General features: G+C 41.7%; 3 protein-coding genes across 5 annotated transcripts in view; 2 read left to right on the forward strand and 1 right to left on the reverse strand.

The window, feature by feature from the left end:
• grapa (GRB2 related adaptor protein a) overlaps positions 1-10,583 on the reverse strand; it is a 21,266-nt gene extending 10,683 nt beyond the window's left edge. The window contains exons 1-3 of the mRNA XM_008330054.3: positions 10,211-10,583; positions 5,548-5,645; positions 4,051-4,170 (exon numbers count right to left, since the gene is read on the reverse strand). Of these exons, the coding sequence (XP_008328276.1) occupies positions 4,051-4,170; positions 5,548-5,645; positions 10,211-10,288 (296 nt within the window). The 5' untranslated portion in view covers positions 10,289-10,583. The remainder of the gene's footprint in view (positions 1-4,050; positions 4,171-5,547; positions 5,646-10,210) is intronic.
• Positions 10,584-14,393: 3,810 nt separating this feature from the next.
• Positions 14,394-27,937, forward strand: epn2 (epsin 2). 3 transcript variants are annotated; one of them, XM_008330052.3, is made up of 10 exons: positions 14,394-14,606; positions 20,062-20,806; positions 21,200-21,354; positions 24,127-24,239; positions 24,439-24,543; positions 24,663-24,783; positions 25,127-25,279; positions 25,498-25,587; positions 26,421-26,648; positions 26,888-27,937. In XM_008330052.3, the coding sequence occupies exons 2-10, from the start codon at positions 20,376-20,378 to the stop codon at positions 27,229-27,231; spliced, it is 1,740 nt and encodes a 579-aa protein (XP_008328274.1). In that variant the 5' UTR covers positions 14,394-14,606; positions 20,062-20,375; the 3' UTR covers positions 27,232-27,937. The 3 variants fall into 3 exon arrangements, with proteins under 3 accessions (XP_008328274.1, XP_016896263.1, XP_008328275.1); XM_017040774.2 differs by having other exon boundaries at positions 14,395-14,606; positions 25,498-25,527; XM_008330053.3 differs by lacking the exon at positions 25,498-25,587 and having other exon boundaries at positions 14,397-14,606.
• On the forward strand, positions 21,374-24,120 carry LOC103393186 (DPY30 domain-containing protein 1-like). Its single transcript, XM_025064653.1, has one exon. The coding sequence runs from the start codon at positions 22,824-22,826 to the stop codon at positions 23,205-23,207; it is 384 nt and encodes a 127-aa protein (XP_024920421.1). The 5' UTR covers positions 21,374-22,823; the 3' UTR covers positions 23,208-24,120.
• Positions 27,938-27,943: the final 6 nt, after the last annotated feature.

The raw sequence follows: 27,943 nt of genomic DNA on the forward strand, positions 1-27,943 counted from the left end.
CCACTATTTGAGAAGCACTGATGTAGAATGAGCTGAGAACCATAGATAACAACAGCTCAGTTCTGCCACACAGTGGACAAGCGGTTCGGTGGTTTTTTAAATATCTGCGTAAGCCAATCAGAGGTAAAGAGTTCGTTAGCACACACACTCACAGAAGAACAAAATGTCGACTGGTGCCATTTCTTAACTCTGTGTTTAACGTGCTGCTGTGAGGAATCCTAGAGTGAGAACTCTAGTATGTAAAAAGGACATGACGTAACATCCAGTTTGAACACCGTCCCGTTTGAAACGTGACCTCAGCTTGTCAGAAAGAATAAGAGGCAGAGGAGGAAGAGAAGAAGTAAGAGTAATGTAAGTGCAGTGTTGAGTGGTAGCAGTTGAAGACTAGCTGGTTGAAGCGGTTGTCTATTAATTATTACCCAGAGACACGGAGAGAACCAGTGGGCTCGAACAACACAGACAGCATCTGTCACAGCTTCATTACACACTGCATCCACTCCCACCAAGTGCCCTCTCATCTGCCTGATCCGGTGTAATTAGGGCCCGCAGCAACTGAGAGATTATGTTATTTTTCTACGTAAAACGAATTAAAGGGAGGGGCGGGGGGGGGGGGGGGGTTTAGAGAGAGTCAAAGCGAGGGAGACTAGAAGACAGGAAATGAAATAGACACAGAAATACATCACACGCTGAGCAAGATGTCACGGATTGGCTGAGCCGAGTCCACACGCACGAAGGTCATCTGTCCATCTCCGATTTAACTTTCTCCATCCAGCTGTTCTCACTTCTCTGCTCTGGTTCTCTCTCTCTCTCTCTCTCTCTCTCTGTCTTTCTTCTATAGTTCGCACCTCACATGTGACAGAACGTCTGGTTGCCATGGGTATATGTGTATGTGTGTGTATGTGTGTGTATGTGCAGGTCTGTGATATCCTGTGGTTTCACGTCAGTCAAGCCTCTCCTTCAGTGGGTGATTAGAAACTCGGCTCAACGTCGAAAAAAAAAACGGTGGCTGTCACTTTTTTAATGGACAAACGAGGAAAGACGCGAGATGAGTGTTAGCATGTGTGTGTGTGAGTATGGGTGTGTGTGTGTTGATAGCTCCGTCATGGGCCTAAAAGGAGAAAAAGTTTTGAAGCAGCAACATCAGAAATTCAATCGTAGTTTGTGAGTCACAGCCAGTTCACGAAGGTCAAACCTTTGTTGGTTGCTCCTTTTTTTACCCAGTCCATATACTGTCAAGCTACTAGGCTAACTGAGAACCATCTCGGTGTGGTACTAATATGACCGTCTCAGTCATTCTTTACTTGTGTTTCATATAGAGTTGTTTATTTTAGCATTTGTTCTTATCGAGTGCAAAATAAAAATCTCGTTATGATTCGTAATGTTATTTTCTCAATATTTTCTTCAAACCATTTGACTCACCATTCCCAGAAATACATTTGGTATTGGAGGAGAAACGAAAATTAATAAATCACTCAAGGGTCAACCTTTTTTCATGACGTCTTTTGATGACTCAGAGCCTGTTGCTCAGCCCTGACTTTAAGGCACAAGTGCAGATGATGAGTTTGGTCACAAAGTCATCAGCAAATGAGATTTAGGCTGCGACACATCGAGTGTGGAAATGCGGACGATAAATCTAATGATGATAACTTCCTGCGAGAGGCTTTACAGACAGAAGCACGGTCACCTCTGACCACAGGTATTCTACTGAATACTGCAGGACTGCTAAATGAGAAACACAACAAAAATGCCCGTTCCTTTGTGAAGAAGACTAAATATATCCTCGGCCGCATCTTCTGCTGAGTCAAAAATAAGTGTTAAGGCCAGCTAAGCAAAATGGATTCCTCATCTCCCCGTTGAAAAGTCTACATCAGTATCTCGTTGCTCCATTTTCCAGAAATAAACTACTAATAAATAACCCATTGGGAAAGTTTTTCCCAGGGCTGTGTCTGAGGTTAAAGTCATTTTCACGTTTTTTATCCGTTTCATTCAGCATTAAAAGAAAAAATATTCTGCTGTATTTGCTTTTTTAACTTGGAAGAGAAAGTCATTTTTACATTATTTGGATTTTTACTCTCTGGGTTTGAAATGCTTTTCTTTTAGCAGATACAGCATTTATTACCCTGACATAAATAACCGCAGGATTCTGCTGACGTTAAATATGCAAACTGTCCACAAAATGTAATTTAGCCTTTTATTTTAGTGCTTGACAAAACATTTCAGACCTTTAATTATGACTTTAACATTGATATAAATAATATATAAAATAAGGTTATCAAAATAGTGCATTTTAACACATGGCCAGAATAAAAAATGAACTCTGTATGTCTAAAAATTCCACTGTCCATCTATTTTATGTTGCTTTTAGACACATGATATTTGCACATACTGTGGGAATTTTAATTTGTGGGAAGTTGTAGTTTCACTGAAGCAGCCCACGCTTAAAAAAATCCAACAACTCTATGAAGCAAAAATTGGTTGTAATACAATTTTTCACATAATTTGAATAGTCACGACAAAGAAAGAGCTGCAAAAAACACACATTCACCTGCTGCTATTTGTCTTTTTGTTCAAGTAAGATACAGGAAAAAAATCACGATAAATAATCATATTAAAATCCTCGGAGTCTGATTAGAATAAACTGATACTACAGTTTGTCTGAAGTCCAGGAAGGTAGAAATAAAGTTTCTTTATTGGCAGCCTCTCTGCTGCATTTACGGCTTCAAAACTGCATCCAATTATCCTGCGCTGATTTTACCTCCAAGCTGGACCATCGCTGGGCCAAGTCTCCACAGTCTGGTCCAGTCCTGCCAAAATGGATCTTTGAAGCGCTCCGTCGGAGCACACTCCCAAAATACACACACCTGACCCAGAAACAACACCCAGAACCAAACGCCAACAAACGGCTACAGACCTTTAGCTACGAGTGAGGACCAGGTTTCCACCAATGTCAAGTTGCTCCTTCTGTGTCTCCTCCTCCCTCTTCTCTCCTTCCCTCCCACCCTCCCATCACACTCACACGTTCTGGCATCATCTAAATATCCACATGCCCCTCAGGAGGACGACACCGAGCCTCAGCTGCATCCAGACCGCGGTCCCTAAATAAGGCCAACCATTGGCTTCATTAGCAACTCCAGATGCCACTTGCCACATTGGGCCAGACTTCACCCTCTGACGTCGACGACCGGCCCCTCTGATCTCATGCCGAAAGTAAATTCATAATGTTCCATGTGCAGTGGAACCGTCCTGTGACTCGACCTCCTGCTCACAGAGCAGCGAGGCCGGGTGTGTAAACGCCGCGTGGCTTGACATTTGGATAATTACTGCTTGTCAGGAAAATACACACATTTAGAAGTTTAGCTGCTGTGGAAGGTCCCCTCCCCCACCCCCCCGTCAGTTAGTACCAGGTACTATTTCTTTTATTCTTACTGCATCTGTCTGTAATCACATTGGTGCTGGACCAAAGTAGTAAAAAATACTAATTCACTCATTTACTTTAATAATTTTACTGGTCCTTAATGATACTTTAACGATCCACAGTACCAGATCCTTGGTACAAACCAGGGGACCTGTCGGGGACCACTGCCCAAAATCTCCAAATATCTGATCTGAATCTTTGACGGGGATTTTAACCGGAGACCTTTTTGCTGTGAGAGACAATGCCTTGCACAGCCATATATGAATTAATACTGTTTTATTGGTTATTCCTGTTAATTTGCTGCATTGACCTTGAGATTCTCAAAGTCAAGTTTTTAATTTTTCTTTTGGACGATCAGCTGATTTAATTTTGTTGATATAATGAATAATAGTGATTCTCAACTATGGGCTCGCGGGCCAAATCTGGCCCACCGAACCATTTAATCTGGCCTGCGAATGGATTCCGAAAATGCGTATCAAATTACAATGTTAGACAAAAATTTAATTTTTATTTAATTTTATTTGAGAGTCTGGCCACCAGGAAAAAATTCTGGCCCTTCAACAAATATATTTAGTGACATCAGACCTGAAGTAACCCACTTAGATAATGCATTTCAAAATATACACGTATTTTACCTGACAGACATGGAGAACTCTCCCGGAGCACTCTCACTCTCTCTGACCAGAAACGCTCCGCACTCCCTCTGTCGGAGCCGACTTTCTGCCACACCACGAGATATACGACCGGCGAACCATCTGGAGGCCAGAGAAGAGAAGAAGAACGTAATCAATATGCGGCGGTTTAGCCTGCACTCTCTTGAATAAAGAAGTGTACTTCAAATACATGTTTCCTTTTTTTTTTGTATATTTGTTTGTATATTCAGCACGGCACAGACCAGTTGGAGCTCCGCACCTGAAACGTTGACTGAAGTGAAAATGAAAACTTGTGAAAAAAACACACACTGCACAAATCCCAGACAGCCAGGTTTCATTTGTCATCAGTGGAGCATAAGTAATGGTCACATTCCTCATTTTATTATTTTGCTTATTAGTCTTGCCTAGTGGAGCGCTTTGCTTGGATGCGAGGCTGGCATTAATGATGCTCTGCCCTCGTGGACTTGCAACAGCGGTCAGTTGGATGAGTCATAGTAAAGTACAGAGAGAGAGATCGAGAGGGAGGGAGAGAGAGAGAGAGTGTGTATCAGCAGCTTCAATGCAAAAACACTTGTTCTATCCACACACACACACTGCAGTTACGTAAAGCGGCAAATGAGTGTGTCCCTTCAGGAGGGCTGCCGTATGCTGGAGTGCAGATGTCCAAAGAGGAACAGAAAATGCCCTGAAGCGGAACACACACTCACCGACGAGCTCTTTAAACAAACCAGCGATGGACATGGAAAATGTATTCATCTGTTTCACAGATGACTTGCTGCCATGTCTCGACTTTACTTCTCATTTTTGTAAGAGCTCCTGGGTGGATTTGAAAGATTCAGTGGATTTTCTTTCTCAAACTCAGACTTGTTTTTTTGCTGTAACCGATCCACGTCGGAGTCTCTTCGGTGCTTGTCCATAAGATATACAATATAATCCTGAGCTAGGAACTTTTCAGTGGAGTGTCATAAAACTGAAAAACGAATCACTCTATTTAGAAAACCATGATTATTTTCCTACTCATTTTTAATCAAACAGGCAGTGGTTTGTATTAGAGGACATGCTTTATTTCCCTTTTTACGCTAAATAGGATTATTATTTCTTGGTGATAAACACAACATGAACACAAAATGAAAAATTGATTTGGAGTCAGACAAAAACATTATTTTCATATACTGTATTCTGAGCGTCATTGGCTGTAGTTTTTGGACGCCTACGTCCAGTTCAATTGATTTGGAGTCAGACAAAAACATTTTTGGACGCCTACGTCCAGTTATTACCTTTCCATGCTATGAAGCATTTTTTAATAAAATGCTGAATGTTTGGGTAGCTACACATTTGGCATGAAAGGGAATTCTGGGTACTTCAGTTTTACTTTGTAAAGATATAACTAATGCCAAAGAGACGGTCGTCAACTTTCAGTATGTTGATATTGTTAGCATGCAGGCTCATCAACATGCACGGCTAAAATGAGTGACTCACGCATGAGGTCGCAGGTTTATGTAGTTTTTCGGGACGAAGCCTTTTCTGTTGTGGAGCTCAGCCGTGTACCAGTTTGGATCGTCCTCCATGTTGGTGATCTAGGAGTGAAAAAACACACAACGTCACAACTTTAGCCTCATTTTAATGATCAAGTCACCAACCACAGGGCCACGGACCGAAACTGGGCTGTGGGTCATTTGGTTCCGGGGCCCCGAGGGAGAAACAGAAAGAAACTGGATTCTGACCCAGTTACAAACACCTTTTGAAACATGTCAGCTTTTAGAGAAAAAGAGAAATATGCCCACGGAGAAGTGAGAAGATGAGGTTTGTGCTTCCAAAATAAAAACTCTGAAGCTGTTGTTTCACAGTAACTTTTGGTTTTTGGTGACACGGTTTTAATGACCTCTTAATGACCTTTGTCTTCATCATCCTGAACGTGTCACAATCACATCGTTGGGTGTTTTAACAGGGTCCTCTCTGACTCATACTTGTTCCAGTCGTGTTCCAGTTATGTCAGTGAGAAAAGCGAGTTCCTGTTTTTTTCCAGTAATAATTGTTCATAAATACGAATGTTGCCGTTACTGATGGGTCTGGACTGATCCCAGTCAGGAGTGGAGACAATGAGGTGAAATCTCTCACATCCTCCTTTTACAGAAACAATTGACTTCTACAGAGGAGGAGGGAGAAAAGAAAACTGATCTAACAGGTTTGCAGACTTCCTCTGGCAGCGCTAGCCTCAAACTATCGTTTCCCGTAAACTTCACGAAGACTGTGGAGCATTGTTGTCACGGAGCGGAGCCTCAGCTGGAACGTGCCAGTTGTTTGTGCTGCTTGATCTGCTCCCTGAGCTCATTCCAAATGTCACAGGGTTACGATCAAGGCTGTGGCTTAATCGGTTTGTCATGTTTGTTTGTCTACCTACGCTGCTGTGACTAATGAGGGCAGGTCAGCTGTGCTGGGGGGCTGATGTGATGGTATGGGGGATGAGAGGATGAAAGTCATCGATTCCAGCCCCAGAGGTCACTGAGGGTTTCCTTTATTTGGCTGCTGGAGTTTCCACCAAAAACACAGCATGGATTTGGCTGATTGTTAGTGAATGTGACTTTAAATGGTTGTGTCTGTATGTCATAATGGATTGGTGAATCTTCCAAGGTGGGACTCACCGTTGAAGATGAGTGAGCTGTGGTGTATGGGCAACACACTAGGTCTTGTTTGGAACTATATCAAGGTGAGTGTGTATGTGAGAAGGTTTTGTACATTTTAAGGCAGGCTGTTATTTATTTAACTTCCCTCATGTACCAAGAACTGGTCGCCCTCGTAGCACTTTCAGACTTTATTTTGTTCGTATCAGAGTCTATTATTTTTTTTTAACAAATTGCTGGATTCTTTTTAAATAAAGTAAATTAGTCATTATTGCTGTGGCCTGGTACCAAATGACTCACGGACCAGAAATGGTCCAGAGACCGCAGGTTGGGGACCCATGATGTAAATGATATCATCACTACTTTTTGGACCTTTTAATTCCATTCCTTCACTTCCCAGCCTTTAGACATTTAGTCCACACTCACAGTCATGTCTGATATTCACAATTGATACGACTGTAGCATAAACCTTTAACTGTTTTTTTTACTCCTCTCACCCCCTGCTGGACACTGGATTAAATGGATGATTTTTTTTTTTATCCAACCATCTCTGAAATCTGATTTATCCAAACATGAAGATCTTCTCGGCGACTTCACTGATTCTTGCCTCAAAGTCAGAAGGTCGCCTCGTCTCTTTTCTGCCTTTGGAAAGTTTATTTCACGCACCAGTAACTTTAATGGTCACACTACACACTGCTACGGCCATTTTCCAATGTGCTGCGGGCTTTAGAATGACTTACAGTTTGTGGGTGTCAATCGCCGTTCAAACACGGTCGCTCGGTGAGTTACATCACGACTGCTGTTACACATTCACCGACTCTGTCACCCACAGATGTTCGTTACATTTGAAATGAATTCACTTTCACATCCCCATCTTCCTCCTTTGAACATATTTCATGTCACATTTATGCCTGACGTTCTTCACTTTGCAGTAAAATAATATTCACTGTCTTTGTGACTTAATTACCAGACACATTTTCTCTCTAGCGCCCATTTAAAGATAACTAAAGAAACTTTTGAAGCATGGACAAAGTCCAACTCTTTCCTTATGTTTTACGTTCTACGTTATAAGATGACACCGTGAGTCGAAGTTCAGCCAAAATCTAAAAATAATTTCTTCCTTTTTTTTATTGGTAACTATTTTACAGTTTTGTCTTCTTTAAAAAAATGCTGCTTTCACATCTTTGTTCAGACTCATAAGGTCCAATATTTGTTCTGGTTTTTTGGGGGGGTTTTGTATTGTGACATGAATCACACTGATCACACAGATGTAATTTTAAACGCAGACCTCATGAGGTCAACCTTTTTTTTAATACTGGCAGCAGGTTACTGTTTACAGGCGATAAAACAGACTGAATCGACTCCTCTGATGCCACGGCAAAGGGTTTAAAAATAACAATAACACATTTTTGGCATTATGTTTCTACATTAATGAGGACTTGGAGACAGAGTCTGAGTTTTGTTGTTTGTTCGCCCAGGATTTAAAACATTATATTTATTTCAGATTCCCAGTTTTTTTTTTATTTTTTATTTTTACACTACCTGGCTTCTAGTGTTTAAGTCGCCCGGTTGCCAGTGACAGAACTATGATGATCCAAAAGCTAATTAAAATTCCAAAATTGTCACATCGATGTGTGTTGGGTTGAAAAAATAAAAGGAACGCTTGGCTCCGTCTCCTGTGCCAGATTTGGCTGCAGTGATTTGGGGCTTTGTTAGAGCTACCTTTAAATGGAACAAAAAGAAAAACTAACTTTGAAGCTATTTTTACGACTTTTTCTTTTCAAGCATGCATTTTTTCGACTTTTTTTTTTCAAGCATGCATTTTTCTCTCTCTCTCTCTATAGCTTAATCAATGTCCCAAATGAAAAAAAGTTTCAGGTTGAACCTAACTGCTTTCATCCTCACTGACAACAAAATAAAAAAGAGGAGCTCTAAGACACAAATAAACTTCAGTATTTTTATATTTTATTTTGTGTTACTTCTGGGCTCGGCTGAACCAACATTAAGGACAGTTTAAAGCTGGTTTGACCTACTTTTCAACCAGCGCGGTTTGACTAAGACAGGACCGCAGTCCGTCCAAGTGGAAGGAAAAAAAGACGTCAGATAAAGTGGACAGCTATAAGAATGCTGCAGCCACTAGGATCAATGCACCTTAAAGGGGTAGATCACAAATATCCACTTTGGTACTGGCTGCCACAGCACGCTGTCACACATTTTCTGCAGTCTGTAGAAGCGAGACACTGCTCTGTTCAGACGCACGTTGACTGCTGTTGGATGAATAATATTCCCACTTGCTGCCTGAGATTAAAGGGTAAAACCCATGGAATATATGAGTGGAATTTAATGTGATATTCCGGGAATACCATTTCCCTTACATGGCAGGAGTAAAGATATTAATAATCAGATCAAATGCATAGCTGCACCTTGAGATGTGTCTGTCAAACAGCTGCTGCCGGTGCATTTCATATGATATAATTCTAAAGAGGATTTTTTTTTGTTTGCTCTTGTATTCTAAGCTCCACCGCTGATGTCTCAGAGCAACGATTTTCTACAACAATAATTTCCAGCTGTGCAGGAACTATTTCTGCACGGCCTGTTGGCTGCATAAAAAATACAAAAACTGTGGCTTTAAAATGCAAAAAAAAAAGAAAGAAGAAGAAGAAGAAGAGAACACTAAAGGTTCTGTTTGCTATTTTGGGAAAGGCTGGTTTTTATTTATTTATTTGTTTCTGAAGCACAGAGGAGGAAGATGACGATGAGATTGATATGACCCTTTGGTCCGCATGCTAAATATGACACCACTGCCTGGAGACAGGTAGCTTTACTTAGCAGCAAACACTGACACAGGAGGGAACAGTTCACCAGAAGCACAGAGTTGACTGATTGTTTTTATATAAAGGGATTATACGTCTCACTTTTGATTGGCCGGGAGCGGTTTCCAAGCAAACGCTTAGAGAGTCCCGGAAGTCGGTGGTGCTGGTCAACATACTGTTCTGATCTGTAGGTACTCCAACTGCCAAACAGTACAGTGATGAGGCTGCTGTTAATCAGTGGTGAACAGATGTTTCTACTGTAATCTGTTCAGCACTCGTCCTCCTCCTCCTCCTCCTCCTCCTCCTCCTCATCATCATCATCATCACACACACAGTCCAGATGCATAACAAGTGTCTGCAACACTTAAAAACATGTTTCAAGCCATTAACACTCTCTCTCTCTCTCTCACACACACACACACACACACACACAGTGCACTTTATCGAGTCTGCAACTGCAGCACCTGGATACGGAACGTCAAGAGCTACAGTATGGAGTCTAAAGTTATAATTGTTGTAATTATCACAGCACAGACGGGGGAGAAAGGGAGGGCGGGAGGGAGGGGAGAGAGAGAGGGAGGGGGGACTGTTGGTCCAAGTATGAGTAATCAGTCTACAGCAGCTGTACAGATAGATATATAGTGGTATAGATATATAGTGGTATAGATACTGACAGTCTATAGACAGACAGACAGACATTCTTCTTACCTTGAGCAAGTCCCCTTTGTTGAAACTAAGTTCATCTCCTTCAGTGGCACGGAAGGTGTACAGTGCCACAGCTTCCATTCTGAGACCCCCCGGAAAATACGCACACTCACTCACTCACACACTGTAAAACACCTACTTTTTGGGGATGCCAACTACTCCCCTGACAGAAGGGGAGAGCTCTTAGAGAGAGGATAGAATATTTTAAATATACCAAGAAGAAGAAAGAAAAAAACCTGGGTAAAAGAGGAGAGGAAGGAGGAAAGAAACGACGGTACGGAGGAGAGGTCTCGTCTGTCCGCTGAGCTAGAGAGCGCAAGAGAGATTGAGAGCAGAGGACGAGATACTGAGAGTGAGCCTGCTGAGGGGGAATAACACTAGTGGCTGCTGCTCGGCAACACTGCCGTGAGTGAGAGAGGGAGGAAGAGGAAGAGAGAGAGAGGGAGAGAGAGAGAGAGAGAGAGAGAGAGAGCAAGGCAAGTGAGTGGGAGGCACTTCCTGTGTGTACATGTGTCTCATACATTTAGTTTGGCTTCTGTGGATCTCTCTCTCTCACCTTTTTCATCTATTTCTCTCACGCTCTCTCTCTCTCCCGCTTCCTCTCTCGCTCTCACACTCTCGTTCTGGTTCTATACCTCTGAGTTTGTGGTATATGAGTGTGTTTCCTTCAATTACTTATCTTCGTGCGGGGGTGTGTGTTGATGTGTGAATCATCTAGTGTGTTGTTTCAGACCAGAGGTCAGCTCACCTTCGGTTCATCATTGTCCTCCTTGAAAAAAAATAGCAAATGACTCACAGGAAGTGATGATAACGTCACACAGACCCAGCAGGACAATATAACTCGGGTTCCTCGACGACAAAGGGACAAATGTTTCTTGATTATGTCACTCCACAAACAAACAGTTTTATTTTTTAAAAGACTTACTTTCAGTGCTCTGTCTCCTCTGTCTAAGCTAAGCTATGCTATGCTAAGCCAATGCAAGCTAAGGTCGGTTAAGATGAGCTAAACTGAGCTAAGCATGCAACTTTTTATTCTTTAGTTTTCAAAAGCAGTTTTACACAATATACATAAACGCACATGTAAATAAAATCCGTGTCTCGGCCTTAGCTTCATGTAGCCCAGTGAAATAAATTGTATTTATTTTATAATTGAACTGAAAAAAAGTGACATATATATATATATACACACACACACACACACACACACATATATATAAAACATGGGTGTGGTAAAGTCACATTTTTTCAGTTCAACAACTGTTGTGGTCTGTGAGGGGGCTGCAACGTAGAGTTCTCACATCTCACGATTGTGGTTTCCAGGCCATGAGCAGCAGCGTAAAAGTCCTCTATTTCTTTGACCTGTCTGAACAACAAAGATTAAAATAGATGAACCTTTTTCCATTGCCTTGTTTTTTTTTATATTGTTTTTTTCTTTCCTTTCTATATTGTCAGTGTGTCTCTGACAAAAGCAGCAGTAGCAGCAACAGGAAGCGCCAAACTGTCCCACCTGGTGTTATTTGGTGGTTTGTATTCAGTGCTTGAGAAAGGCCCGGAGTAATAATGAAAACAGTGGACATACGTAAGAGACAGGGGCCGGTTCAGAAATGTATTTTCCTCCGCTCAGGAGTTCACTCGTGAAATTGCGTGTCTATAACTGCAATTTGATTTTCCCCCACACTTTGTGTGCAAATTGCAATCAGGACAGGAATGTGCGTTGAATCACCTGGAGGCTCAGGAGAGCGACGGAGAAGGTTTTCTGTCCAAGGAATATTATGCTTCACTGATTCAATGGGTAAAAATGCATGAAATTGTCAAACCTGGTGCTACAGTAAAAGTACATTAAACAGACAAAAATAGAATACTCCCCTCTATTAACGCTCCTGTTTCTGACATGTCTCTGGCAGAGACGTCATTTTGTGGTTTGTGGGTACTTGGAGGGTCAAGGACACTTGTCTTTACTATTTAAGTTATAATTGTTGCTATTATTATTTATCTAATGATAATAATTAGAATTTATATAACAATAATTCCCCCATTGCTGCAGAAAAATAGTGTTAATGTTCCATCATGACTTTGTGGTGTTATTTTGTCATGTGAGGACACATTTATTACTAATGTCTAAACTGTATATTTGAGAATTGAGACACAGACTGTAAAATTATTTTTCTTTTGGTTTCGGCAGCTATCAGCAGAAAACCTTTCTTTACCGTTACTGTTATGTGAATTAAAGAAGCAGAGACATGTAGCAAATAAACCTAAACCCACAAAACAGCAGAGCTGCGGTCACTGAAGCATGATTTATCCAGGAAACCACCAGTCAGCTGCACACTTGACTCAAGAGAGAAAGGCTGGATATGCTACGTGGCGACGGGACAATGGAAGAGGAAGGGAAGGAGAGGAAGTTAAAATGCATTCCTTCTCCACTGTGAAAGCACAATCTGCTCCATGACTTTTACCCTCTTCATGTGTGTCATGGACTCCTCACAGGGATTAGAGGAGGATTAAAGAGAGAAATATAAATTTGATCAAGTTTCTCTGCCTTCTCTTGTGTTTTTTTCTGCTTGCAAACTTTAAGCTTGAAAACGTATGTAGATTTGTCTTAGCCACTGTGCTTTTGTGTTTTTTTGTTTTGCTCTGATGACATCAATGTTTCATCGTACGTGCAGAAAAGTGTAGTGCAACAGCAGCCTAAGGTGGGCACGGAAACTCTTCACTTCCCTTTAAAGACAGTGAATGCACCAACTATTGTACAGTGCCTGGCACGGGTCTCTACAACATTAGTCTGTGCTGCCTGATTCTTACAGTTTTTCTTATTACAGATTGTCATTATTATTATACTTTGCTACTATTTCTCATTTTGCGAACAATCTAGACTATTTATACCTACTCATCAATGTTAAAATTAATTATTTTTTTGTAAAAATAAAATGAAAATAAAAAAGTTGATGCAAATAAATTCTATCAGGAAGTCGGATAGGTTTGATATTGCAGAGAAATTTGTTGACCGTTAAAAAGTGATTCAATCCTGCCCTCTAACGGCGAATAAAGAATCTGCAGAAAAAAGGTGTAACTTGATTTGCACGAGGAATCTCTGCAGTTCCTATCACGGAACACTGGCCTACATTCTTCAGAGATTATTAGGATATCTATACGTTGTGTATTCTTTGGTGTGTCATCACTGCAGTTTTTGAGTTGGTATACTGCCATCTACTAGGTTGTTTGTTCTTGGGTAAACGTCTGGAACTAGTAACTTTCAGTTTATTTGCAGACAGGAGGAACAGCTATAACAACATATTCACCCTTGTAACCCATAGTTTGAAATTAGATTATACATTTGAGTAATTTTTAGGAATGTCAAATTGGTTTAAAATAAAAACAAAATCACAGAAAGCCATGAACCACTTTACAGTGACCAAATCGACTGTCAACAAACTGTCAGTCAGGTTTCATTGACTTTACTTGCTTCTATTTTCTGCATCTAAATCCTCTGCCTATAACTTTTACACACCATGGCATCTATTATTATCTCTTTGTAAAATTAAATGGAATCACATACACCTAATCTTAGCATCTGAAAGGATTGTTTGTTTTACGTACACGTCTAAAATATGCACCTAATGTGTTTCTCTGTACTGCAATGACAATGGAAAATCTGAGTGATGGAATGCAGTTCTGACACACCTGTAAAACACACACACCACATACATTTGAACAGTCACAAACACATATTGTTGTTGTGTTATAACCAATAACGAAAATAGGGTTGATGTTGATATGGTTTTATAGAAGTGGAAATTTTAAAAAGATTTTCCATTTCCTTGAAGAAACCTGATTTACCTGAGTGGTTAGTTTGACCAGTCACCTAACAAAAGACAAACAACAGAAACCAGAACCACAGCAGTCCTTAAAGTGACATTTTACGCTATACAAATTAAAATTTTTGCATAAATCCTGATATTTTGCTCACTTTGTTCTAATTAAAGTTTGTAAAACTTGAAATATCTACAAAGATAACTATGGTTTGCCATTGTAGCCGGGGCCTTTAACCCTACAGCAAGAACATTTTAAAGGTAAAATGACTGAAAATGTCTCCTGAGAATGACTGAAGGGCCTCTCTGTGTGGGCTCAAGCAAGTTCAACCGCCCAGGTCACACCCTTCCCCGCTTGACCCCCTCCCACTCTGCCCGCCATGTTCTGGAGGAGGAGGAGATACGTGTAGCCTGGCTTTAGCAGCTTTAGCATTAGCAACATATAGCTAGGCGGAGGCGCAACAAGCTCCTCGGACGCCGAAATAAAAAGTACTCCAACCTAATTTTTTTACACTAGGAATTGGCGTAAACACTATACAGGCGTGTAACCCAGGATTTAAGTGGAACGTAACGTGACTCAAAAGGAAATGGTAAGTTATTGTCAGGTTTAAAGGCAGCCAAGTTGTTTTGTTTTTTTCCCAGTGTCCTGTAATCCAGTTTGCCGTGGTGATGTCTCCACCGAGCACCCGTCTGGCTTTTAGCTGGAAGCATCGCTAACTAGCGCAGCAAATCAAATGGCTAACTGTACTAGCATTTGAAAAACGTTGGTGGAACATATAATCAGTGTGTGACCCTGTCTGAGTTTGGTTATGTGATTGCAACGTACAAACGTTGGCTTTATATAGCGAATGAGCAACAGTTGTGCATTTAACGGATAGTTGGTGCTAATGGTTTGCTAACGTAACAGCGGCGTCTAAGGCTTTCATCTAACTTGTTTCCACGGCTAAGTTTTGAAAGTGGACCAGAGATTAGCTTCGGACTGCGGCCAAATCTCAGCGCTCCAATCGGCGGAGTCTGTAACAAAACCGTAAATACGATAAAATATCTAACTGCAGCAACATACAAACTTAATAACCAACAAACATAAAAGGAACGAGGCAAATATATATTTTCTCTATCGCAATACGTTAGCCGACAGAGGCTTGACGCAAGTTTGAGTGCAAGTTGCTAGCATCACCGATGTTAAATGGACTGGTCTTATAGTTGTTACGGCAGCAATTTCCACTCGCATCTCCACAAAAGGTCACACCCAGTACTATGGATAGTTAATAAGTGTCTTTAGATCGTTTTGGTGATACACAAGCGAGGATGATAACAAAGAAGAACACCTAATTTAAGCTAAAGCTACTTTAGCTTACGTGCTCAATGACATCGGTTAAAGGAAACGCTGTGATTTTTGTGTGTGTATGTGTGCGCGTGTTTTTAGAGATAGCTTTAAATTATTATGTTGTGTTTTACTAATGCGTTATACTAATTAAACCGGGTGATTAAATCGTATAACATCTGTTATGAGTCAGTAAGAGAACATTTAAAGTCCATAGACATTCTTCACGATGTGGGCGCTGTCTGTTTACACGCCTTATTTCCAGTCGGCCGATCCTGCCTGTAGTCAGGCAAGCACAACGTGTTTTCTGACATTATGAAGAGTGGCGTGTGTTTATGGGTTATGGTCCACAATTTATGCACTTGTTAAAGTCCATACGAACGTAGGCAGAGTGTAGGGACGGGTTTGGTCTATTGTCAGGATGATCAGTCAGCCACAGCGGGTGACAGATGCATCATCATCGTCGTCCTCCTCCTATCGTCCCCGTCTTGTCTTTGTCCCCCCCCCCCGCCTCCCTTGTCACGTGCGAACAAAAGGCGGGGTGACACGACAATAAGAACGTGGCTGTTCCTTCCGTCGTGTCCCTCATTGCTGCATGTCACATAGGCTTGGTCGCTACAGGTTTAAGTTGCAAGAAGTTCCTGCCCATATATGGAGTAATCAAATGGTCATTTTCATGGATCACAGTAACTATAGAAGGGACCTAAATGGAACACAAGTTCAGCTGAGGTGGATTTATTTTCAAAATAGTTTACTCATTAGGTTCAAATAGTTTTTTGGTGGATGTGTGCCACAGCACAGATCATTGGAACCCTGTGATTAAAAACTCAGTTACTTGTCAGGGTATTTCATATTGAGGGCAGTTGCTCAGAAGCCAGAATATCACAGTTTTACCCTGAGAAACTCATCTCTGGCTTATTTCATTTTTTCCTCTCTCACTGTCCAAAAAATGTGCAACATTTAGTTTATAGTTTACTTTAAATGACTATAGTGGTACTGTCAGTGTGAAATAACAAAACTGTGCCCTGTCCTCTTCAAATTGATTGACTGTATCTACCCCCATAACCCAGAAAATTACACAGTAGTGTTTGGATAGTGGGCAAGTTTAATTTCACAAACTTAGTATTTTGTCCTCTGTGGACCAGTTTTTATTATTTTGGGTCTTTTGGCTGACATTTTGGACATAGTTTGTCTCTTAGCCAGTTAATCTTTGCATCGTTGCAAATGAAATTCAGACACAATAAGATCATGAATACAATTAAATTTACTTGATTAAAAATAAAAAGGTTGTATGAGAAACCGGCTGGGTTACTTGGCGTCACGCTTCAATACACTCCTCCCCATCTGTCTTGTTTCACAAAATCTCATCTCACACACTTAGTCTCAGCTCAGAACAGCACCTGGTTGTACAAGCTGTGTATCTTCAGATCAGCTCTACTCTTTTTCTCAGCCCTGGCCAGGTAGACCATTTCTCAGTGTTCTCTCTTTCAATTTTTTTTTTTGCTACTGAGAACATATTTGGATTTTTGACAAGACATGCAGATAATACATAGGTATGTATATATGTTAGATAGGTGTAATTAATAATTCTGTTGTTTGTCTTTTTTTCCATTGTAACAAATCAATAATTAATTTAACAAGTGATCTAGATTGAAAGGATGCCTTGCATTAATAGTTATCAAACTAGTGCTTGAAGTCATTGGTGTCTCTGGCAAGACACGATGCTCAGAGATGAGCAAAAAGTGTTGGTCACAATGCTTTCAGAGAAAATCTATTTTAATGGACTCCAAAATCTAAAATATTGTTCCAGGTAGATGGACAATACATTTCTTTATACATCTCCAACATTCTTGTCTGTACAACACTTCAGATAGATTAAGGACTTATCCTTAACTGTACAACACTTCAGATAGATTAAGGATAAGGTAGATGACAAATTATTTTTAGTAGTAAAATATTGACTCAACTTTGGCGCCCACGAGATCTTGACATTGTTTCCGAAGGTCTTGTGTTCCATGTAAAATGTTTCATCACAACTGAGACACTCTTTTTTAATGTGCTTATTATATTATTATTTTTCCTTTATTTAATCAAGAGGACGCCGTGAGGTTAAACACCTCTTTCATAAGAGAGACATGACCAAGGTGACAGCCAACACTTAATACAAAAACTATAAACCTGGTGAATCTGCTGTGATTTCCATCCTGCTGTAATTTGTTTTAATTTACTTTGTACAGACCGACCCTTAAATACCAGCTGTTGGCACACTAAAAATGTTGTCACGAATCAGACGTTTTAATATTCATAGAGTAAATACAACATCCTGTGTGCACAGTCATGTCCTAAAGTAGTATGTGCCTATGTCAGAACAAACAACAGAAATATAAAGTGGCCATGAAGCAAAACTATAGCCAACATTGGGCATACTTTGCATTAAAATACAAACCACACAATATAGCACTTTTTATGATTTTGTGTGCTTTATTTGTGAATTTCAGGGGACTGTTTTCAATCTAATTTAATGGTAACATTGTAGTGTTGTTGTCTTCTTTAACTTATTGGATGTAAGGTGACCAATGGGTTGAATTTTTCACACAAGTAATGTACAGTGTGTCTTCTCCTTTGGAATTGGGACCTTCAGTATTAAAGTAAAAGAGCACTGTGGATAAGCAGACCAGAGCTATCTCTCGGTGGAGGCTGTTCCGGGGGTGTGGTGGTGGTGGTGGGGTGCTGGAGGCGAGGGTGAACGGACAAGACAGACTCCCCTCTCTTCTTCCTGTCTGCTTCGGTTGAATAGGTGATTATAACAGCAGATGTGTCATTAGGTCTGAGCTGCATTCAGTCGGATGCAGGGTGAGGAGGAGGGGGACAATGAGGGAATGCTTGACACGGGGGGGCACGCTCCACAGGAATCACATTTCCCTGGCGATAAGTGAATTTACGGGATGTGCCAAGTTGTTTTCTACCCCCCCTCTTCTGAACACACACCAACACACACTGGTCCTGCCCCCCAGGTGGCCTGCCATGGCATCACTAGGCAGGAACTTCCTGAAACGGATTTGTTAATATGCACAAAGATATGTTCTGCGGAGATAGAAACACATTTTTTTGTACTATTTATACTCTGTAGATACTCAGCAGACATGCAACGTCCAAAAAATTCACTTGCATTTTTCAGGAAAGTGCTCAGTCGATGGGGCATGTTGTCGCACGTTTGATGCCGGGATCAGACAACTAATAAAGAAAGAACAATCATGGATCCCACTTGTTAATACACATTGAATCAGTAGAGTTATTAACACCACCGGAAAGCACGACTGCTTGTAAATGATGAAAAAAAAAAAAAAAGGAAAACTGATAAAATAAATGTGAATCATTTGCAATGGGAATATCTATCCACGTTCCTAGTAAGTGATAAAACCACAGAGGACTTGTTCTGGTGTGGTTTCAGAAAAGATTAAACTGGATTACAACATCACATTTCAGCAACAGAGATTTTTTTTTTAGCCATACATCCAAGTTTTTACAAAAGATGAATGCAAAGATGTATGGCTTTTTAAGATTTATTGTGTGTCAGGCAGGAAGTGATTAGTGGCTGATGATCTTTTAGAAACAGGACAGTCATCAGTAACTAAAGTCATCATCAGACTGGAAATGCTTCGTCTTCCTTTCCTCCAACCAATGACTGGAAACACATGAATCAATCTTTTTTCTCGATACTTCTTTTTTAATAGCAGTATGCTGTTGATCATTACACTATTGTTTTGTTGTCTCTGTATGGATAACCCTTATTTGAGATGATATACATGCATTTTCAAAATTATATTTAAAAAAATATTGCTTGACATTGTTGTACAACATTGGAAGAAATAATTTCTAGAATTTTGGTCTCCAGCTACAAAGGCACCAAATTGAAAGTTCTTTCTTCAAACACAACCAGTATTTGTTCTAAACCTCTGTAGTTTTTGCTTTGTAATCAGCTATGCCCGTTCTCCGAGCCTATCGACTTTCCTCACGATGCTTTATGACCTAGAACAGAAACGCCCACTCAGACCAGACAGCCATGTCTGAAGCAATAGCTGTCCGACACCTTACTGTGAAATCTTCAATTGAGTCATGTTCCAGAGCAGTTGAGTTCAATTACAAAAGCGGAAACAAAACTCTGACACACGTTCTCAGTCTTGGTCAGTATAACTTGCAGTATAAAGCAAGCTGTGTGGAAATTGCTGAAGATTATGAAAGCATGAAAAACATTTTTGTTTGCGTTCCACTGACTCAGCATTTCATTATGGTAAAACCTGAGATACTTTGTTTTTTCTATAATTATTGATTTAAGTTATTTTACACTTATAGAATGAACTGTTGTTGCTGTTTTGAACTGTTTTTAATTTCGTATGTGAGGTACTAATGGGGTGTAAAGGGCTCAGCTGTTTTGGCTTACAGCTAGAGACTTGCTTGTTCCTTTTTTTTAAATTTTTTTATGTGTATGTTGGTTTTCTCTGGATTCTCCAGTTTTCTCCTATGGCCCAAAAACGTGCAGGATTGGTGTAAATGGTTTTTGACTTCATGTGTGGCCCTGTGAGTGACTGGCCAGCAATTGAGGCTGCACCGCCCGATGACCGCTGAGATTGGCTACAGCTCTTGTGAACCTGAAAGGATTGAGTGGTGGACAGTAAATAAAAGGATAACTCATAAATGCTCCGCTTGTCTCTGTGTTTTAGGCAATGGCGTGGTCACGTGTTCAACCAGCACTGTGGGTGTGGAGTTGTTTTTAACAGATGATCTGGAGGACACAGCAACATCACACTTCCCTGGAGAAAAGTCTTAAACAAACGCAGATAATAGTTTCACTAAATCGCTAGAATATTTACAGACTCCACTACACTGCTGCGATCGTGGACACAAACACGTCCTGCAAACATTAGAGTCAGCCTATAATCTGCTACACAGACAATTTGTAGTGTTTTATCTACTCTCCTGCGTGAGAGTGTATATTTTTTTTTCTCTTTTTGTTTCTCCCAACTTCACCGCCACAATGCCAAGCTCCACCATTCGCCGGCAGATGAAGAACATGGTAAACAACTACTCCGACGCGGAGAAGAAAGTGAGAGAGGCCACCTCAAATGACCCCTGGGGCCCGTCCTCTTCCCTGATGTCGGAGATAGCGGACCTTACCTACAACGTGGTGGCCTTCAGTGAGATCATGAGCATGATCTGGAAGAGGCTCAATGACCACGGCAAGAACTGGCGACACGTCTACAAGGCCCTCACACTGCTGGACTACCTGATCAAGACGGGCTCAGAGCGAGTGGCGCTGCAGTGCAAAGAGAACATTTTCGCCATCCAGACCCTAAAGGACTTCCAGTACATAGACAGAGACGGCAAGGACCAGGGCATCAACGTCAGGGAGAAAAGCAAGCAGCTCGTAGTCCTTCTCAAAGACGAGGACCGCCTTAAAGGAGAAAGGTAGCGTAACTCTAAATTTATAGTACTATTCTTCTAATATATCCTTAAATATTAGTCTCTTACTAGTTTTTTGGACACTTTGTGTCAGTCTGCTGTTTTATAAAAACATTCAAAAATCCTTATGTTCAGTTGTATTTGTCAGCCTTAGTTAAGTTAATTCATTATTGCATGTGTGTTATGTGTTCACAGTGGACGGCTGAAACACTGACCTAAGTTCTTATAATGAGTGAATACGTACAAAAAAAAAAACTTTTAATGACATATTGAGTCGGTACAATAGTGTAGCGGTTAGCACACCTGCCTAACACAACAATTTATTTTATTTGTTGGTTTATTGTTGATTGTCAGAAGAGATGCCTGATGATATACTGTTACGAATGTTTGACTTGCTAGGTCTCAGGCTCTGAAGACCAAAGAGCGCATGGCCCAGGTGACCACAGGAAGTAATCAGATGGGTTTTGGACGTGGTTCATCTCAGCCCAACTTGTCCACTTCATACAGTGAAGAGTATGGCAGGTCGGAGGGGTCACCTGCCTCCTATCATGGCTGTGAGTATCAGCTCTTTAGACATATTATAGTATGCATACACACAGGGCCCTGAGGCCTGGACACTACATGTAAATACTTAATTATTACTGTGTCTTCTGCCTGAGGTTGGCCTACATCCCATAAACCTGACCCTCCCCCATTTTGTTTCTGTCTTGCAGTCCACAGTAGGGCTGCATTCTTCAGCACTTGTTTTTTCCCCTTCCCTTATGCACACACACATGTGCACACACATGCACAAACACTGATAGACTAAAGGAGGAAACCAAGACTGGTCCAAACCTTTATATACAAACAATTGGTGAAAAATCTCAGCTGTTCATACTGTTACATTATTACAGGATGGTGTCCAGCCGGTGTACAAGGTTTTCCTAACAATGCAGTATTGCACATCTATCAAAAATGTAGATAAATATTACCATTACTTTTAAATCTCTCCATGTCTGACCTTCTCTCTTTTATATGTTCTGTAGCCAAACATGGACCTTGGCCTCCTTTAATTGCTCCTACTGATCCCTGGTTCTCTGCGAGATAAATCTTTGGGTGTGTGTGTGTGCAACTATGCATTGCATGTGGTTTTAGCGTGTGTGAAAGTTGTTATACAGAGTATGTGTATCTCCTGCCCTTTTCGTGGCCCTCGTTCTTTATGCATTTTGTATTTGTGTGGACCGGAGACGGAAGCTGAAACAGCTGAGTCATCTGTAAAGAACACTGATGCCACCGACCAATAAGAGCCAGGGATGGTCAGGGGGCTGTGGGTGTGTCGGGGGGATTTTTGGAATTCCTTTCTGAGTGTTGTTGTCCAGCCAGGTTATGAATGAATGGCTGTGAAAACGTATGTGACTGTTGTTGTTTTCTTAAAGAAAAGCTATTTTACTTTAATTTTTCTGCTGTTAATCTCACCTGATGGCTCTTATTTATTAACCTCTGAACAGGTTTTGTTTCATTAAGCAAGAGTAATGACAGTAGATTTCTGATACACTTTTTATTGATCTTAACTCTATTACTCTCTATGAAACTAGTTATATATTGTTTCTCAGTTTTGGATTCCGTCACAGAAAATAGTTTTTTCGACCTCTCTTTGATATCTTTGGGAGATTCTCCTGCTACTGTCGCACTCAAGGAATATTTTTACATCCATCAGCAAAATCTGTCATGAACACTGCTGCCCCAGGTTCATTCATTTTTTTTTATTCTAAAATTGATTAGACACAAATACAAAGTGGAACGCAAACATCCATGAAACCACTAGAACTTCTTTTTTTTATGGGTTTGCCCTCTGACATGCCAGTGACCCTTTGATTCCTTTGAATTCCTGAAGTCCTTTGAATAACTACATCTGGAAGTGATCCAAAATGGTGTGTCCTAATAGCATAGCGTTTTAAGACTACTAAGTACTCACAGGTTTCCCACGGCAAACACAATACATACATTTTAGTGTTCTTCAGCACTTTTGATTCCTTCTGCAGAAATGACTATGGACTCGGACTACATAAGGAACTCTCTGGGCAAATGTCTGGCAGAAGGACTGGCTGAAGTGGCCGAGCAGCGTCCTCCCAACCCAATCCTGTATCTGGCCAACTGGCTGTACAAGCACAACTGTAACGTCGAATATGAGAACGAGAAAAAGGCCTATTTAGCTCAGGTGGAGGAGGAGCAGGCCAGAGTCAGAGAGGAGGCTGCGCAACAGCAGAAACTGATTGAGGATAAGCTAAAGGAGGAACAGGAGGTGACGATCATTGTCGAAGACGAAGACGAAGAGGAAGAGGAAGAAGAAGAGCAAGAGCCTCCACCAGAGGCTGATGAGCCTGAACCTGAGGAGGCTGAAGAAGTTACTGAAGAAGCTACCACATAAAATAACAGAATAACAACGTAGCAAACATGGAAAGGAAACATTGTACTTTTACTGGGTAAAACGGAACATGCAACGTTTCAGGATAACTATCTTCTAGTCCATAAGTTGTACTGGTCACATGACTTGTATTGTGAAACAACTTGGATCCGTCATTTACCGATATCTGATATCATTTAGGGCCACAAGAGGGCAACGTCCACACTCAAAATTCCCAAGTAAAATTAGATTAAGAACCTTGAGTTGCTATAGAGTTTCAAACCTAACTGAGCCAATGACTTTTGAAGCTGACATTGTGACCTTTTATGAGGAGCACTTTCATGAGGGTTCAGTCAAGGTTGACTCCTTCACACTTGACAAATGGTCTTTGACACTAATGCATGTTTTAATTATTATTTATATCCATTTAAAAAAACACAAACTATAATGTATTTGTGCAAGAATTTGTTGCTCACAAACTACTGCACAGTTTGTAATAAGTAGATGTTAAAAAAAACTTGAATAAAAATGATTTTTGTTTATAGAAATTCCTATGGTTTTGTGCTGTATGTTCAGCAGTTGAGGTTGGTCACAACATTGTGACTGACCATATATGGATTTTTCCCACAGTCTCTACTGTTGTCATTGGCTGTAAGTGATGTTTGATCCATGTGGATGCAGTGTTTGTTTTTGTGGAACATTTTTGTCTTCTTTTCAAGTGTAGTGATGAAAAAGCGACTGTTGTCGTAGGTACTGTTTGGTTATTTCTAGTTCCTCAAGGCAAAGTTTCCTTTTGAATGAAGCATACTTCACTCTTTGATTAAATGCACCACGAGTCACAGGTGTTTGTTACTCTGATGTACATGCACAGCCTAGACACAGTCAGAGTGAGGAGGACGCCATCTCGTCCACTATTGACAAACTGTTTGATTTTGTCTTTCAGCCACATCCCCCAACGCAGGCTCAGAGCTGGAACAGGCCAGACCTCAGACCAGTGGCGAAGAGGAGCTGCAGCTGCAACTGGCTTTGGCCATGAGCCGGGAGGCTGCAGAGCAGGTACACACACACACCAAACCAACCAAAACACGCGCAGCATGTATGCTGTCAATGCACAGTTTGGACTTGGGTCTGCAGACAGTTTTCAAAAATTGTACAGAAGCAGAAATGATTATTGCTCCAAAACATTTTCAGATCTGTAGACTAGATAGCATTTCTAACTCGTGCTCCCTACGCTTATCTCCCTGTGTGTGTTTAGGAGGAGCGCATACGTCGAGGAGATGACCTGAGACTGCAGATGGCCTTAGAAGAGAGCAAGAAAGAAGGTCCAGGCTCAGCCAAACTTCCCAAGAAGAAAAAAGAGGTAGAACACACTCATCGATTGACAGTGTTCTGTCCTGTTCATTCATCATTAGCCCACTGATGGTCACAGAGCTCTAGTGACCACTTATCTTTCTTTTTTTTATTATTTTTTTAATCCAGCCTCAGTCGTCTCTGATGGATCTGATGGATGTCCCCGAGCCTGGAGCCAGTGCTGATCCCTGGGGAGCCGGGGCTGGAGCCGGCGCTGCTGCTGCATCAGCGGACCCTTGGCAGTCCTATGGTACCCCCCCCCCACACACACACACACACCCACTGTAAATTATCCTGACATTTGATATCCATCACACTGACTGTCGCCATTGAGAATTATTTAAGAGAAACGTTTTCCTCCTGTGTTTGTGTGTAGCGCCCCCTTCTTTTCACCTGAATCTCTCATCGCCATGACTCTTTGTTCCTGTTTAGCGGGAATGCTGCTTCACTGGCTCAGCTGCATAGCTGAAGGGGGGAGGAAAATGTTGTCTTCTGTTTTGCTCCGCTATGTCTCTGTCTTTCCTGCTACTCATCCTTTTTAATATTATTTTATATATATTTTCTAATTTTTATTTTTCTCTAATGCTTCTCAGGTTCTGCCCCCAAGCCTGCAGTCCCAGTGGACCCCTGGGGCTCTGCAGCCTCTGTCCCACCCATGAAAGGCAGCGACCCATGGCCTGCAAACTCAGCTCCTGCTTCTGACCCCTGGGGCTCTTCAGCTGCCCGACCCAAGACCTCCCACACAGGTCAACATCTGGGACACCTTCTCCTCTTTCAACCATCAGAATTCACTACCTCGATTGCTTATCGTGTCATTTAATGCACAACTGCTTCCATACATCTGCATGTGTATTATGTCCAGTGGTCAATGTACATTTGTTTTTTGTTTTTTTTTAAACTGGCTTTTGTTCATGTTGTCTATATCACCTGTCTGTTATTGTGGGCGTGCTCTGTCCTCTTGCAGGTGGCTTTGACCTGTTCAATGCTTCCAACGGTACGTCCAAAGAGGACTTCTCTGATTTTGACAGCCTGCGCTCCACCTCTGTCCCCACTGGTACTCACCCTTGTCCTCGTCTCTTTCTAATGACACGGTGTCTGTGTTGTTGTTTTGTTTTTCTCCTCTGTGTCTGACGCAGTGCCTGTCTGCAGGCAACAGACACACACGTCCTGTCTTTACATGTTAATGTCACCAGACCATGGCAATGGAGCTAATATGACATTAGGGTTTTTTTATGATTGGTGGACAAATTAGCATCATTAGCTCTGGTCTGGTACCATTTCACTGTGGTGACAAGTTTGTGGCTTCATGTGTTCCTGAGTGACCCAAGATTTTAAAAACCCTCTGTAGTCAACAGAGAAAAACAACAACTCTGATGCATTTCACATTCATGTGGTTCAATAAGAGGGTTCCCGTCCTTACAGAGGCCCAGATCTTTATATAGTTTTGTTCTGTTGTGGTTTGTGCGTGTGTGTGTGATTGGATGGAGGTGTCAGACTTTCAGTAAGTAAAAATGAAACTAATACAGTCAATGACGTGATGAGATGATTCAGACAGTTTCTGTTTCCAGAAAGGGGGACATCTCTTCAACTTGTGTGTGTGTGTGTGTGTGTCCCTCATAACTATAAGGAGACGTGTTTGTGTGCGTGTTATACAAACGTCTCCAAAAAACACCAAGAGCCAGGCTGTCTGCCTCTGCTGTCTCCCCATAACAGCGTCTTCTGTTGTTTTTATCGCATCGACTCAGACTTTTTTCATAGTTAATGATAATGTGGTTCTGCAGATGAAGGTTGTTGCACAAACAGGCTGGAGGTTTTCAGAGTTTGTGTTGACACGAGTGGCTTTTCATTTTCAAACTCATTTCTCACTTTTTGCTCTCCGTTATAAAGGCGATGGTGGCATCACGTCTTCCATCCCCTCTCAGGCCAGCCTGGCCAGCAGTGGTAGCCTGGACCTCTTCGACCCACTGCCAACTTCCACTTCCATCACTACGAACCCAACGAGAAAGACTCCTGAGTCCTTCCTGGGGCCCAACGCTGCTCTGGTCAATCTGGACTCATTGGTGACCAAACCAGCTCAGCCAGCACCGGTTGTCAACCCCTTCTTAGCATCAGCAGGTGAGGAAGATAGAAAAAGATGATGATCATGTTGATGAACTTAATGCTAAATTTTCTAGTATTTTCCCCAGTGCACTCACGCAAATTGTGTACAGCCCCATGCATTTTCATTTTTCACAAACCAACACGAGTATTTTCATTTGTGTTAAGCTGCCTGCACAGCAGTGTGTGTTTGTGACCTTTAAGGTACAGGTTCACCAATGTTTTTCTGTCTCTTTCTTTAACCAAATGTCCTTCAGGTGCTTCTGCTTCTGCTCCAGCTGCAGCCAACCCTTTCCAAGTGAGCCAACCAGCTCCCCCGACCCTGAACCAAATGCGGGTCAGTCCCATGCCCTCGGGCTTCGCCGCCATGCCCGAGCCCATGTCCATGTCCTCTCTGCCCACTCAACCTGTCACTTTGGTACCCATGCCAGGAATGGCTCCCATGGGTCGCGTGATGCCCGGAATGGGAGTTGGTGCCGTAGGTGGCGTGGGCATAAGTGCGGGGATTCCGTCCTCCATGTCAATGCCTCAACCATTGATGAGCATGCCCACGCAGGCAGGGGCGCAACCCGCGGGAACCACCAACCCCTTCCTTTTGTGAGAGAGTGACAAAGGAGGAGGGGGGCATCTCGCCCCACAGTTAACCCCCCTCTCATCTCCGCTTCTCCTCTGGCTCAGAAAGAGGCTTCCTGACAAACGATATCTTTATCCCATTTATCCCTTTTATAACCTACTCTCCCAGATCATAGCCGCCAACCTTAGTTAACCACACTCCTCAGTCACCTCTTCCTTTACTTCTTTTCGCTCTCCGCTGCCTAGTTCTGTATATTACATGTCAACGACGTTGGTGACAACAAAGAGTTTGCATCTGTCTACAGACTTAAAGAATAGCTGTGGTGTTTACAATAACCCCTCCCCACACACACACACACACAGACACACACACAGACACACACACATTAAGGCCCAACGACAACACCCACCCTCTCGTCCTTCTCCAGCTTCTGTCGACGTTTTTCCCCTTTGGACTCTTCCTTCCACCTCTGTGGTGTAGTGATGGGAGAGCACGACTGTACTAATGCCAGGATCTTATCTCTTCACTGAAGCTAATCTTTTATAAGCCCTGTCAGCTGGTGTGTGTGTGTTTTAGTGTGTGAGACAAAGCGAGTGTGTGTGCACATGTCTGTCTTAGTACTTTTACACTGTGTTTATTCCAGTGTTTTTTACTTGCACTGGAGTAAGGATGAGACGGTCATGTTTGTGTCTGTGTGTCTGTTACAACGCAGGGATTTTGCACAATTTTTCTGCTTTTG

This window comes from Cynoglossus semilaevis, chromosome 17, assembly GCF_000523025.1.
Source record: "Cynoglossus semilaevis isolate Cse_v1.0 chromosome 17, Cse_v1.0, whole genome shotgun sequence".
Classification (NCBI taxonomy): domain Eukaryota; kingdom Metazoa; phylum Chordata; class Actinopteri; order Pleuronectiformes; family Cynoglossidae; genus Cynoglossus; species Cynoglossus semilaevis.